Source organism: Eleginops maclovinus, chromosome 14 (assembly GCF_036324505.1).
Source record: "Eleginops maclovinus isolate JMC-PN-2008 ecotype Puerto Natales chromosome 14, JC_Emac_rtc_rv5, whole genome shotgun sequence".
Lineage (NCBI taxonomy): Eukaryota > Metazoa > Chordata > Actinopteri > Perciformes > Eleginopidae > Eleginops > Eleginops maclovinus.
The window spans coordinates 13,850,896-13,865,149 of NC_086362.1; the positions used below are offsets into that span (position 1 = coordinate 13,850,896).

The 14,254-nt window shown below is 40.8% G+C and overlaps 1 protein-coding gene across 1 annotated transcript in view; it reads left to right on the plus strand.

Annotated features, from left to right (window-relative positions):
• ank2b (ankyrin 2b, neuronal) overlaps positions 1–14,254 on the plus strand; it is a 99,121-nt gene that overhangs the window by 44,022 nt on the left and 40,845 nt on the right. Inside the window, exons 9-23 of the mRNA XM_063900401.1 lie at positions 1,250–1,348; positions 1,886–1,984; positions 2,910–3,107; positions 3,202–3,300; positions 3,899–3,997; positions 4,157–4,255; positions 4,356–4,553; positions 6,998–7,096; positions 7,506–7,604; positions 8,386–8,583; positions 8,768–8,866; positions 9,020–9,118; positions 9,518–9,616; positions 9,695–9,793; positions 10,936–11,008. Coding sequence (XP_063756471.1) covers positions 1,250–1,348; positions 1,886–1,984; positions 2,910–3,107; positions 3,202–3,300; positions 3,899–3,997; positions 4,157–4,255; positions 4,356–4,553; positions 6,998–7,096; positions 7,506–7,604; positions 8,386–8,583; positions 8,768–8,866; positions 9,020–9,118; positions 9,518–9,616; positions 9,695–9,793; positions 10,936–11,008 — 1,756 coding nt within the window. The remainder of the gene's footprint in view (positions 1–1,249; positions 1,349–1,885; positions 1,985–2,909; positions 3,108–3,201; positions 3,301–3,898; positions 3,998–4,156; positions 4,256–4,355; positions 4,554–6,997; positions 7,097–7,505; positions 7,605–8,385; positions 8,584–8,767; positions 8,867–9,019; positions 9,119–9,517; positions 9,617–9,694; positions 9,794–10,935; positions 11,009–14,254) is intronic.

Here is a 14,254-nt window from a genome sequence, read left to right on the forward strand (position 1 = left end):
CTCTGTTGTTGGAAACTTACCTTAAATATTTTATGGGCTTAGTTTAACAATGTGATCACATGACTCCTTAAGAAATAACTTCAGATCTGCTGTAAGCTAGCTAGCTAACGTAGCCAACCTAGTCATTTCAGATATACTGACAAACACTTCACAAACTCTGCCAACTGAGACGGTTGTCCATTTTTATAATCCTCAACGTCACCAAGCGCTCTGTGTGCGTCCTTTTTTAGTGTCCCCTACTTTCCATTGTGTATTCATCTTCTTGCAGTGTTTTTTGTTTTGCAGCGTTTTGAGTTAGTACCAGTTCCTTTATGCAACCCTTTTAGTAAACCTGAGTTGTCAAGTTGGTGAAGATTATTCTTCATTTAAATATGCTTTGCACATTTGTGTGTTAATATTTGAATCGTTTCTGAAGCTGGAGTGTGTATCTACTGATGGAAATGTCTTGGGCCGTTGTAACGCTTTTCCACCTGACGGCCACCATAGATAAGGGCATTAGAAGAAACTATATGTCTACCGGTACGCTAAATGACATAGTATTGTTGGCAACTTACTCACTTACTTGTTACTACTGACAGTTTACATGACCAAAAGCAATATGTGCTTCTTCACCACACGTTGACAGCAGACACAGTTATGTTTTTGGTCTTTCAGACGTTTATTTTGTCACTTTAATGTTATAATACTATAATATAAAAACAGATGTCCTATTTTTGGTCATGCAAGCGACAGTGTGCATAAAAATAGCTTTTTTCCCACCCTGCAGTTTCCTAGGACTCTTGGGAATGAATGCTTGTTGTGTGTCTGAAAAGTGTTGCCAAACATTTTAAAGCCTATTTTATTTCAAAGTTTCAGACTAAACCTCATCCTCCATTAATCTAAGGAATAGCATCTTTCAGTTTGAGAGTAGATCGAACAGCATTTTAAGGAAGAAGCAAACCTACTTTAGTGCAAACTAATTTAAGAGCCATCAACATTGGTTTGCTTTATTTAACCAAGTCATTTAATTACATTTTTCAAAAAGAAAGGCAGAAATGTTACACGTCAGCACCATCTCAATTTCATCCAAACAATACTAATGCAAAACAATGCATTTGAAATGATAGTTAGTAATGTGTATGTACAGAAGTTCATTACAGTGTTTAACACAGGAAGACTTCAAGACATCACACAGTTATGATGCATTCTAGCAAAAACTGTTAAAAACTTCTTAAATTTAAGTTTGAAGCTTTAACTTTTCCTCCTGTAGAATGGGATTATTCCTCTACATGTGGCATCGAAGCGTGGCAACACTAACATGGTGGGCCTGTTACTGGACCGTGGCTCTCAGATTGATGCTAAAACAAGGGTGAGTTTCAAGAGCACCCAAACTATTGTGATCTTATTTTCTGTGTATTGTAGATTGACTATCCTGATAATAAGGGGAACTTCTCCATGCTTCTTTGTCAAATCCTTCTGCTCTACATCCACAGGAGTATAAAAATAACCAGCTCTCATTATTTTTCCTCCCTTAGTAACAACAGATGTTAATATGAGTTTAAAGCTGTTTTCAGCTCAGTGGATTAAATCTAGTTTCACAGTGGAACATCCTCAACCTCTGCTTGTTGTTATTTTGTTGTGTGCTAGCTAGCAGAACAGGTATGTAATTAGCCATGTCTGATTTTACCCAATACAAACAACATCTGGCCCGGGCGAGTCTCTGGCTAGTGGCTACACCTGCGTGTTGGGAGGCTTTACCTCGACTGACATAACAAGCTTTGTTAGAGAAGGACTTCTGCTTTTGGAAAGGCCATCAAACAAGTGTTGTTCTTTGGTTTTCAGCCAAATCACTGTCAGTATGTATTAAATGACTAATAATACGGTCTGGTGTTAATGTGTCCTGTAGGACGGTCTGACCCCCCTACACTGTGCGGCCCGGAGTGGACATGATACAGCTGTGGAGCTGCTGCTGGAGAAAGGAGCCCCCATGCTGGCCAGGACCAAGGTATGTCTGATGTCGCTGCATGTGTTAACCGTTGAAAGGACACGGCACGTTGCTTAGTCATTTTTCAGAAATTGTGTCCTATAACATGATTAACGTGTTCTACGACCTGAGTCACCGCCTCAAAGTTACATTTTTTGATTATAAGGTTACTCTACACTAGCATTCCAGTAGCTACTCATTGTTTATGGACTGTATCAGAATGTGGATTTAGATATTTTTGGAATGAGACCAGTGATAGCAATCGCTCTACTATACAGTATATATATTCAGTATTAATATATTTATTAGTATTAGCATGTTGCTAGATAACGAAAAATGACAAATAAATAAGGCATAAGATTGTCTAAGATAGCACACATTTTATCTGCTTCCAGTCTATGTACTAAGTTAGGCTAAAAATAACCAATCTGTACTTTATCAATGTTCACATCTGATTGCCTTATAGGCATAAAAGCCTTCATTTCATCGCATAAATATAAGAAAGGTTTAAAAGATGCATTAATCTAATTTGAACATCACAGACATGGCTGGAGATTTGCTTTTGCTAACCTGTTAGCTAGCAGTTGTCGTATTTACACACCAGGCAGCACAGAGCAACATTAGCATTAGCATCAGCAATTTAAAGTTGTGTTTGTGTCTTCCTGACAAATGTTAGTGAAATGTTCTCTTTCTTCAGCTCTTTTTTGATTTCCACCTGACTGGAAGCAATGCTAAATGTTTCACTTTCCACACCTATTTGCTAACTAGGCGTTAGCACACTTACACTCTTAAACTGTTCATCAGAGGATTCTTAAAGCAATCATCACCTTCAAATATCTACAAAGTAGTGTTTTGTTAGCAGTACACATCCTCAATTCTTCTTTTGAAAAGTCCTCTGCCACTCTTTATCTCCATCAAACCAAATGCCCTCTCTTTCACATTTTAGAATGGGCTGTCTCCGCTTCACATGGCGGCACAAGGCGACCATGTGGAATGTGTCAAACACCTTCTGCAGCACAAGGCTCCTGTTGATGATGTCACACTGGACTACCTGACAGCGCTGCATGTGGCCGCCCACTGCGGTCACTACAGAGTCACCAAGCTGCTGCTGGACAAGAGGGCCAACCCCAACGCCAGGGCGCTGGTATGGAACAGATACAGAAGGAGGATTGTCAACATTTAATTATTGTCTAGGTTGGTGCTTAACTGTGCCTGTTTATGCCTCAATTCCTCAACAGAACGGCTTCACTCCACTGCACATAGCCTGCAAGAAGAACCGAGTGAAAGTGATGGAGCTGCTGGTCAAATATGGAGCCTCGATTCAGGCCATTACAGAGGTAAGTCAGCATCAGGGTCTGGTTTACTGTATTTATTTCTGGCTTCACCTCATAGTCATTCCAGAGAGGAGATAGATCCAGGAGGTTAAGGATAGGTTAGGTTGCACTCTGTAAGTGTTGAGAGTATTTCATATTAATATAAGGAACAACAATATCAGAATAAATAGGAAATACATTTTTAAGTGTATGTGGACTCTGAAAAGCTACTTGCTGGAGTAATGGTAGCAAAGTCAAAATTGTACGGTTATCAAAAACATGATCCAGCAAATATAATCCACACAGATGAACCAATTCTTTACGCTGTCCTGTACTGACCAATGACTTGCCATTCAACTGACTCAACACACTTTTATATTGCCCCTAGCCATCAGGCCCTTGCTTATGTTGAACCCTGCAGTCAGCTCTTTATGTCTAGGCTTTTAAATAGTGTTTCATAGTTGAATTGCCGTCTGTGCTCTAGGAAAGGGCCTAATCAGAAATGACCAGAGGACATCATGTCCGGGCTCTTTATAGGAAGTTTGATGAGCTCTCCTTATACAAAATACAAAGTGTGCATTTAAAACTATTGTTCCCCTCTTTCCTCCCTTCCTGTGTTCAGTCTGGTTTGACTCCGATCCACGTAGCAGCCTTCATGGGTCACCTGAACATCGTCCTGCTGCTGCTGCAGAACGGAGCCTCGCCCGACGTCAGCAATATTGTGAGTGATGGGAAACAGGGAGAGAAATGCGTTTTTATTGAGTTATTATTGACTGAAAATCTCAATATTTTACTGTAACGACTACTGCAGTGACTAACTTCCAGTGAAATATGTCGGTGTTGACTCTGTTGACCAACATGTTCCTGTGTGTGAGTACAGCGTGGGGAAACAGCGCTACACATGGCAGCCAGGGCGGGTCAGGTGGAGGTGGTCAGATGTCTGCTGAGGAATGGAGCGATGGTGGACGCCAGGGCACGGGTGAGACTGCAGATATGTACCTCAGCACACACAAATGAACACATTACTTCCGTGCAAAATACGATAAAATTGTTTTTGTATTCCATCGTGCCATCTTCAGGAGGACCAGACTCCGCTCCACATTGCCTCCCGTCTGGGGAAAACAGAGATTGTTCAGCTGCTGCTGCAACACATGGCTCATCCTGATGCTGCCACAACCAACGGCTATACCCCCCTGCACATCTCGTCCAGGGAGGGGCAGGTGGAGACAGCCTCTGTCCTGCTGGAGGCTGGAGCTTCTCACTCACTGGCCACCAAGGTGTGTTAAGAACGGATGCTTTATCTTTAAATGTAGATACTTGCAGACAAGGCAAGCAGGAATTATTTCTCTCAACTAGGCGTAATCCTGTGGGGAAATCCTGCTTTCACTCGTGTGTGTGTGTGTGTGTGTGTGTGTGTGTGTGTGTGTGTGTGTGTGTGTGTGTGTGTGTGTGTGTGTGTGTGTGTGTGTGTGTGTGTGTGTGTGTGATTGTCCTTTTTTTATCCGTGGCAAATCTCCAATTCTACTGAATCCATCAGTCTAATTGTTGTTGTGCTCATGTATGACTCCATGCTCAAGAACTTTAAGTGATTGCAGTGCTTCACAATGAGCAGGGGGAACATCTGTTTATTTTATGGACCTTTTTTATAATGTACCCGATGTAAAAGAGCCCAGAGGGAGTGCTCTTTTTGTAGCTACGTATTTCATGCAATGACAGTCAGAGAGTCAGTCTCGAACATGCAATTTGCAATTGCAATTCAGCTGAAGTCAGGGCATTGTTAGCTTAGCTTAGCATAAAGACTGCAAGCATGGTGAAACCATTAAAGTAAAAGAATCGAACAACATTATTACAAATCACACAATGTTGCTATTTTGTTATCCTTTATTTCTGCAGGGGAACCTCAGGATTTATAAATATGTTATTTAAGATAGATTTTTTAGTTTAAAATAAAAGGATGTTCACTTAAAATAAAACTATTGCTGAAGGAAAGGTATTAAAGCTTATTTAGATGATTTTCTGGATAAATTCATGAATCGCAATACATTTGGCTAGGAAAACATGACATAATATGTACATATTGTCTTATGACTCAACAAAACATGTGGTTTATACAAACAAACAATTTATTCAGACAAAAAAATTCTAAAAATACTATATTTAATGCCCAAAATTCTATAAATAATACATAAAGTGCAATACTGTAAGTGCCAGATGACGAAGGATCAGAGAGAACAGCTCTACGAGGTGACCCCATGAGCCCTTACAGAAATAGGTGACAGTGTGACTGTGTGTGTCTCGCTCGGTCTGACCCACTTCTGATGAAATATTGATGAAGCTGTAAATCTGCTGCTTCCCTCTGAATTGTGCATGAAGCCTGAACGCTGTCAAGTGATTGATCATCCTTCCTCTGTAGGTGTTTACCAGACCAGCTGCATCAGAAACTAGTCTGTTTAGATAAGTCCACCGTTTAGAGTGGGTCAAAACACTTTCTGATGAAGTATATCCATCAGGGTTCAGTGGTTGTACCCATGGATGTCCCTCTCCTTGGTTTCTCTCGGGGGACAAAGGGTGTAGCTGTCGCTATGGGAACACAATTGTGAAAACATTTTGTTATGCAAGGGTAACTTCCCCATTAACTCTCCGTCTATCCAAGCATGGTAATATTAGTCCTTATCCTTCGACCACTGTTTTATTTACCCCCCCACACTACTAAGAAAGCCTGTCCCCTCCCCCCCATCCGTCTATTCCTTCGTCCGTTTTATTCCAATCACCTATAACATCCGATATAATCCGGCTCTGACAAACAAAGGATTGCTCCATCCATGGGCAGGGCCGGGACACACACACTGGTCATGTGGTTTCCCGCAGCTTCAGTGAACATCTGGATTTAAAAATAGCCAAAGTGCTCCCTCTGCTGGTGTCACTGTGAAAGTGACTATATATTATCTGTGGTTTAAGGTTACCTAGAGTTGCATCGGCTCTTCATGGTTTATGTGATTAAAAAAACGCCAATTAGTCCTCGGTGAATCATATCTGATTTTTATCTGAGGAATATTTTGTCAATATTTAACAAATCTGGTGAGAATACACATTCCCCATGTTGCTGAAAGTCTCCCTAATGGTCCCACATAATGAATACTAGTAGGCTAATATGTATGGAACGTGTTCATATAAAAAAGTTATCATAGGTTATTTAAAGGGCTGGGTTTGGTAATATAAAAATAGAAACACGTGTGTCTTACATAGGGCTGTCAATCGATTCAAATATTTAATTACAATTAATCGCAAATCATTTGCAAGTTTTTTTATCTATAAATGTAAGGGACATTTGGTGTTTTTGTGAGTGGACAAATATGATTGCTTTATAATAAATGTGTGAATCAGAGCTATGCTTGGCCAGCAAGTGTGATCTTAAACTCTTTGTAATCTGGAGGAAACTTAATTCACTTTGACAGTACGTACATATTACCTTGGTCTTGTCGAGAAAACCACATGACCGAACATCAAACACAACGTTACCATGGTTTCCTGATAGCGTTGGTGCTGTTAAAAGGAAGTTGCATTGTTAACTTTGACAGCCCTAGTCTTACAGTATGGAACTGATACACACACTGTACGTAGTGATCTTACTTTGATGGCGTTACACGACTAAAACCCTGTGTGGAGATATTCTGTCTTCAAACATACTTCTTCTCATTCTGCTCTGACCGTCTCTCCACAGAAAGGGTTTACTCCCCTACACGTGGCCTCCAAGTACGGAAGCCTAGATGTAGCCAAACTTCTGCTGCAGCGCTGCGCTCCGCCTGACTCTGCTGGGAAGGTATGCATCCATAAAAACCTTCTGTATATAACTTCAGAGTATTTATGGTGCAATATATGAGATCAGAAATAATGTACTATTATACTGTTCCTGCTTGTCCATATTACAAGTTTGAAATGTATGGAGGTTAAATTGACTACAAGAGCACCGGCAAGTTAGAATAATGCTTCCTTCATGTGGATTACCTGTGATTCAATCCAGAGCACCAAACTAATAACAGAAGCCTTTTTAACGTCAGGATCTCCTTTTCCTTTGAATATGTTCATAATAAGGAGCCATTTGCTGTCTCATATAACTCAAATTAATTAGGACTATTCGACTAAAACTATTTAACTCTTCTTATTAAAGTGTGTGTGGAGTGGCTTACTGATGCGCTAACTGCTGTTAACCTGCTCACCCTCCCTCACAGAACGGCCTCACCCCGCTCCATGTCGCAGCACATTATGATAACCAGAAGGTGGCACTCCTTCTTTTGGACAAAGGAGCGTCCCCTCACACCATGGCCAAGGTGAGAGTCCACAGTAAAGAGCCGGAGACACTCTGCAGGAGCCAATAGGAAGGCTGGGTGGAGAGTGAATAATGAGACAGTTCAGCCAGAAGGTGCCAATGATTTGAGGATGGGCCTCAAACTCACACCCTTTCTTTTTGCTCGGTTCTGAACATGCAGCCATCAGAAAAAAAATATTGGAGCTTGGTGTTCTGTGCAACCTAACAATAGACTTTGGTTCATCTTTTTCAATTTTCTTGCAACTTACTGGAAGAAAAATCCTGAAATTTATAGCAGCTACATTTTGCTCTTCTCAAAGTTAGGGTTCAAAACCAAATAATACTTATACGTAATAATATGTTATTATTTATAACTACTGTGAAGAGACTTTATGTCTTATTTTTACCTCTGTAAATCCTCTTTGAGCACCTGATAAAGCGCTTGATAAATAAAATGCATTATTATATATATTACATACAGTTTTTTGTCAAAATAAGTTCTTCTACTTCATAAAACCTCTAGTCATTGTAGTTTACAGTACGCTTAATAAAACAGGAATAAAAACAGTGCATTTGTGGAGGAATATTTGAATGTGTGTTTGGGTTTGAGTCGAAATGACAGCATGGATGTTTCTGCTGTAAAAATACTTTTAACCCATAAGCCTTCAAAAACACTTGGAGTTGATTTCTCTATTTGACAACACTAGTGGCTAACATATAGGGAGGGTAGTTCCTAAAAACAACAACATATAGTCTCAGTTCATCAGTGACACTCGTCCCCCCCCCCCCTCTTCTTGAATCAGAACGGATACACTCCTCTCCACATCGCCGCTAAGAAGAACCAGATGGAAATCGCCACGGTACTGCTGCAGTACGGGGCCGACACCAACATCCTGACCAAGCAGGGGGTCACCCCGCTCCACCTGGCCTCTCAGGAGGGCCACGCCGACATGGCTGCGCTGCTCATCAGCAAAGGGGGGCAGGTCAATGTGCAGACTAAGGTACTGAAAAAATTAAAGTAATATATAAAAATAATCCTCAACAAAAACCACATCACACCAAATGAAATTTAACCCAAACCTGCAGTCTTTGGTGAATCTGTTGAATGAGTTCTGAGAGAGCAGACGGGCAGAGCGCTGTGAGTCTGTCCCACTGAAAACTGTTCTGTTTGTGTTCCTCACGCAGAGCGGCCTCACTGCCCTCCATCTGGCCGCCCAGGAGGACAAAGTGTCTGTTGCCGAGATCCTGGCCAAAAACGGATCCAACCTTGACCAGCAGACCAAAGTATGAGCAGTCCTTTTATTCCCTGCATTGACCCTCTGTTGACGGTCCTTCAGCCAGCCCCGTCTGCTGACATGATCCACAGTGTTCTCACCATGTTGCTCCAAAGATGTCTTTTTTTATCTTAATAGGAACATTTTTGCTCTTGTTTTGCAGTTGGGATATACCCCGCTAATTGTAGCATGTCACTATGGTAACGCAAAAATGGTCAACTTCCTGCTTCAGAATGGAGCTAGTGTCAACGCCAAGACCAAGGTACTGAACCCTGGAGCGCTCAGATAGCTCATTGTCTGAGTTGCATGTACCGTTTGAAGCATTTATTTATTCCTATTTATGCTGTTATTGTTTTCCACTGTTATATCTTCTAACATGCTGTTACTTCCTTTAAATCAACGAGATCATTTTCTCATTAAAACAAGGTCTTTTGAACATTTTACCCAGGTTTTTTCCTGTTAAATTGTTTCCTCATCTTGCTTCACACCACAGGATTCTCTCGTTATTTCAGAAATGTATCTTGTTACTATGGTTTTTGTTATAATGATGCCAACATCTATCTGCTTATTAATACTGTTAGAATCAAAACAAACTATGATTCATATTCTATAATAATGACGGACTGATCGATTTTTGGTTTTATTTTCTGTATTCTTTCAGAATGGATACACCCCCCTTCACCAGGCAGCCCAGCAGGGAAACACACACATCATTAACTTACTGCTGCAAGGGGGCGCCAAGCCCAACGCCATCACTGTGGTACGTGATCGCACCAGTAGGAGGACACACACATCCCAGTGAACACGCACCTCTCACTCCCTGTGCCTTACTTTGCAGAATGGTAACACTGCTCTGGGGATTGCTCGGAGGCTGGGCTACATCTCTGTGGTGGATACGCTGAGGGTCGTCACCGAGGAAATCATCACCACCACAACGGTATGTCTCACACACTCACACACACGACATTAACCCTTAAATGGTTTCTGTATCCTGGAGTCGGTCATTTCACAGACTATGCGAGGAAAGGCATGAAGTGGGAGAACTTTATATCATGAGAAACACTGAAGGGGGGACGGGTCAAGTACTCAGGTCATGTGACTCTCTGTCAAAATTAAGAAATATACTTTAAAATGTGTATGGTCAATATGTGGTGTAAGTCAAAGATGGGTGTATTACTGGTTCATTAGGGGTTCAACATGGGGGTCTATTATTGTGTATGTGTGTAATACGTGTTTATCATAGTAGAAACATGAACTGGATGTTTCACGTGTGGACTCTGGGTGTTAAATAGTTTCAATACTATATCAAATGTAGACCATAAATAGTCTTAGTTGGAAAAAAAGGATCACATTTGGAAAACAAATGTTGAATTATGTTATTTTAAACTCGGAAAATTCACATGCTTTTCCCATTTAAGGGTTGAATTCAATTTCCATTGCAATCTCACATTTATGTTATATAACCATAGTTTCATCATTTCACTGGTGTTAGTAAGACTTGTTATGTCATCTAAATGCAGAAATCTGTTGTGTTTTTACTCTGGTACAATCATTTATTTTGGGAGTAATATATTTATTTCTTGGAAATTAAAGTCAATGATTTTGAAGAACAAAATACATTTGAACTGTTCTACAAATAATTACACATTTATCCATTTACACAAAAAAAAGGTGAATGGTATTAGTGATAAAACACCAACCGTACTCCATAAATGCAGTTCACAAAGCTAACAAAAGCCAACACTGTACTTTAAGAGGAGCGTGTTGGTTGTTCCTGCGGTTGGGATCATTTCACTTCTCAAGATGTTTTTAAATAACCAAGCAGTCATGCCATAATCATGTTTTTATCACTTCTGAACTACATTTCAACTGTAAAAACATGAAGTTGTTTGTCTTTAATCACTTTTTCAACAATATATAGCATCTAAAATGACATTACAGTTGAATCTATTTTATAGTTTAATCAGCCTCCAGCAGGAGGATTCACTGCAGGACTGGATGTGTTACACTGGTTTCAGCTAGGTTAGCTAACAATGGTGTGAAGTGTGGTTCCTGAGGTCTGTTCCTCTCCTGCTGCAGACGGTGACGGAGAAACACAAGCTGAACGTGCCGGAGACCATGACTGAAGTGCTGGATGTGTCCGATGAAGAGGGTGAGTCGTGTCCTAATAGCGCCTGTCAACCCACAGCAGCCCTCCAATGGGAGGACTCTCAGTGCTTCAGGGGAGGAGTTAGCCATCACCTGATACCGCCTGTTTGGCTTATTGCTGAAGCAAAAATTAGATTTGCAGGCAATACTCTAAAATGCATTTTGTTATGATTATTATTTTAGAATATACCTAGTGTATTTAATGTACTGTATTTAATAAGCAGATTATATCACAAGTTAATATGTGTATAAGTCATCATAGACATAGGCGACAAAGTGAATACGTTTTATCAGGCGCTCAAAGACACTTTACACAGGTCAAAATAAATCAAAGAAAAAAGAAAAGTTGAATAAAAAATGTTAAGACAACATTCAGCACAACGGCATGAATCACACATTAAAGTGTTGCCAATATATTAATAGATTAATAGATTAGTGCCGTTTAAAGGAGATTGTGAACCAAACCAGTACTGTAACTTTCATCAGCCCCTGTGTGGGTGAAAATACAGAAATATACCCTTCAACATGATGATCCAGTACAAAACACTTCAGTTTTATGAGATTTTTAGCAGGAAAATTGTCAACACAGATCATCTGCTATTGTTAGCAGACTTCAAAAAAGATCTTTACGTTTAGCTCAATTCTATTTTAAGCCCACTGTCTCCATGTTGAGGAGAGCTCAGAGGTGTTTCAGCCATGAGCAGACTGTAGGGAGCAGTGAGTGACTGTGCTGTCGGCCCACAGCTCTGAGATCCATTGATGATGATGATGATGATGATGATGATGATGATGATGTTATGTCAGAAGACGCCATGGATATGGAAGGTATTCAGCACGGTGCTTTATGTGAGGACTTGCTGTGCTGATTTTACCAAGGGTGTCTGTGTGTGTTATGCATGGTGAATGCACCAACCTATAGAACAGTAGTTTGATATTTGGACACCAATAATGTAAAAAAAGTGGTTGAAGTTGACCTTTATTATGGTCTTTTTATAATGAGACTCAGAGCATATTAACACATGATTTGTTGATTGCAGATGTGTAAAGAAAACGTTTTGGGAAATGTCCTGAAAATGTTTGTCTCCAGAGAGGCAGGAGTGGATCAGAGCTATAAACTGAAAATACTTCACACATGTTGTTCCTCTTCGAAACTTATATCCAACCCCACGATAATACATTACCAGTTACTGACTCCCTGGACTGCTGCTTCACTGATGCAAAGCAAGAAGTGTAGGCAGTTTTATCCCTGAATAAATAAATGTAACAGCCCAGAGATAAACAGTGAAGGAAATAAGTATTTGATCCCCTGCTAATTCAGTTAGTTTACCCACTTACAAAGAAATGAACAGTCTGTCATTTTTATGGTATGCTTATTTTAACAGTGAGAGACAAAAAAAATCTACAAAAAAAATCCAGAAATGTAGATTAATAAAATATATTAATTGATGTGCATTTAATTGGGGGAAATAAGTATTTGATCCCCTTGCAACCAACAAGAATTCTGGCTCCCACGGAGCAGTTAAATAAGTCCTCTCACTTTAAAAAAGTACTCCTGATGTCAACTCTTTACCTGGATAAAAGACACCTGTCCACAGTCAATAAATCAGATTATAACGTCTCCACAGAGAGCCAGACCAGAGACAGGTCTGTGATCATGGTGGAACTAATGTCTAAGGACATCAGGGACAAAATTGTACACCTGCACAAGACTGGAATAGAAGACAAGACCACCAGCAAGCAGCTTGGTGAGAGAGACAACTGGTTTGATTATTTGAAGATGGAAGAAGTACAAAATGACCATCAATCGCCCTCAGTCTGCGGCTCCTCCATCTAAGATCTCGCCTCTTGGGGCATCAGTGATCATGAGAAAGGTGAGGGGTCAGCCAAGAACTACAGGAGGGACCTGTTAATGATCTGAAGGCAGCTGGGACCACAGTCACCAAGAAAACTATTGGTACCACACTTCGCCGTAATGGATGACAATCCTGTAGCACCCCTGCTCAAGAAGGCACATGCACAGGCCATCTGAAGTCTGCCGGTGATCCTCTGAAGGATTCAGAGAAGGCTTATGAGAAGGTGATGTGGTCAGATGAGACCAAAATCAAGATCTTAGGCATCAACTCGACATGTCGTGTTTGGAGGAAGAGAAATGCTGCCTATGACCAGAAGAACACCATCCCCAGAGTCAAGCATGGAGGTGGAAACATGATGCTTTGGGGGGTTCTCTGCTAAGGGGACAGGGCGGTTCACTGCATCGAGGGGAGGATGGAGGGGGACATGTTTCATAGAATATTGGCTGATAACCTCCTTCCCCTAAGGCATGTTCTGCAAGGGGATCAAATACTTATTTCCCCCAATTAAATGCATATTAATTTATAACTTTTTTTTAATGTACATTTCTGGATGATGTACATTTCTCTCACTGTTAAAATAAACCTACCATAAAAAATACAGACTGCTCATTTCTTTGTAAGTAGGTGAACTAACTAAATTGGCATGGGATCAAATGCTTATTTCCTCCACTGTATTTGGAGTAGTATCATGCCACTTTGGAATAACAGTGAATCATCAATAGGCATAATTATAGTGTTTTTGATCATTTGAAACACAATAGTGACTTATATTTAGACGAAAAATTAAAGAGAAGGAATAAGGAAACTCAATGCCTGAAATGCCTGGCTGTGAACTAAACCTGAATGCAGCATGGATAAGAGCTTTAATTCCTCACACTGCCTGTTGCGGCATGTGTATGACCGGCAAAAAAGAGGGAGACACACAAAAGGTTTCACAAGCACAAACCGCACATGTATTTATACAAACCAAAAAAGGACCCAGGCTGGGCGAGGGGAAGGGGATCCTTGAGAGAGCGTCCGCTGCAGTTCCTGGAGAGAGTCATGGAGAGACGTGACTCCGGGCAGCTAGGCTCAAGTCGCTCCTGGGGCGCTGGCCAGGTGTCCCCAGTTACGCTGATTGGCCTCCTCAGCTCCACCCCCATCCACAGACCTGCAACACACCCACACACAAGCAACAGGCTCTGGGCGCCCCCCCACCCCACACTCTTAGCATATCCTTGTTCTTGTTGTCATTACTGAGGGTTTAAAAATATGAACTACATTTGGACAAATATAGCAATTTTCTGCCACTGTTTTTCTTCAAAGGTTTTATTGGTCATATGCACAGCAGATACAGCGTATATGTTGGCAATGAAAATCTTATATCCCAGGCTCCTCCAACAACTCAACATACATAG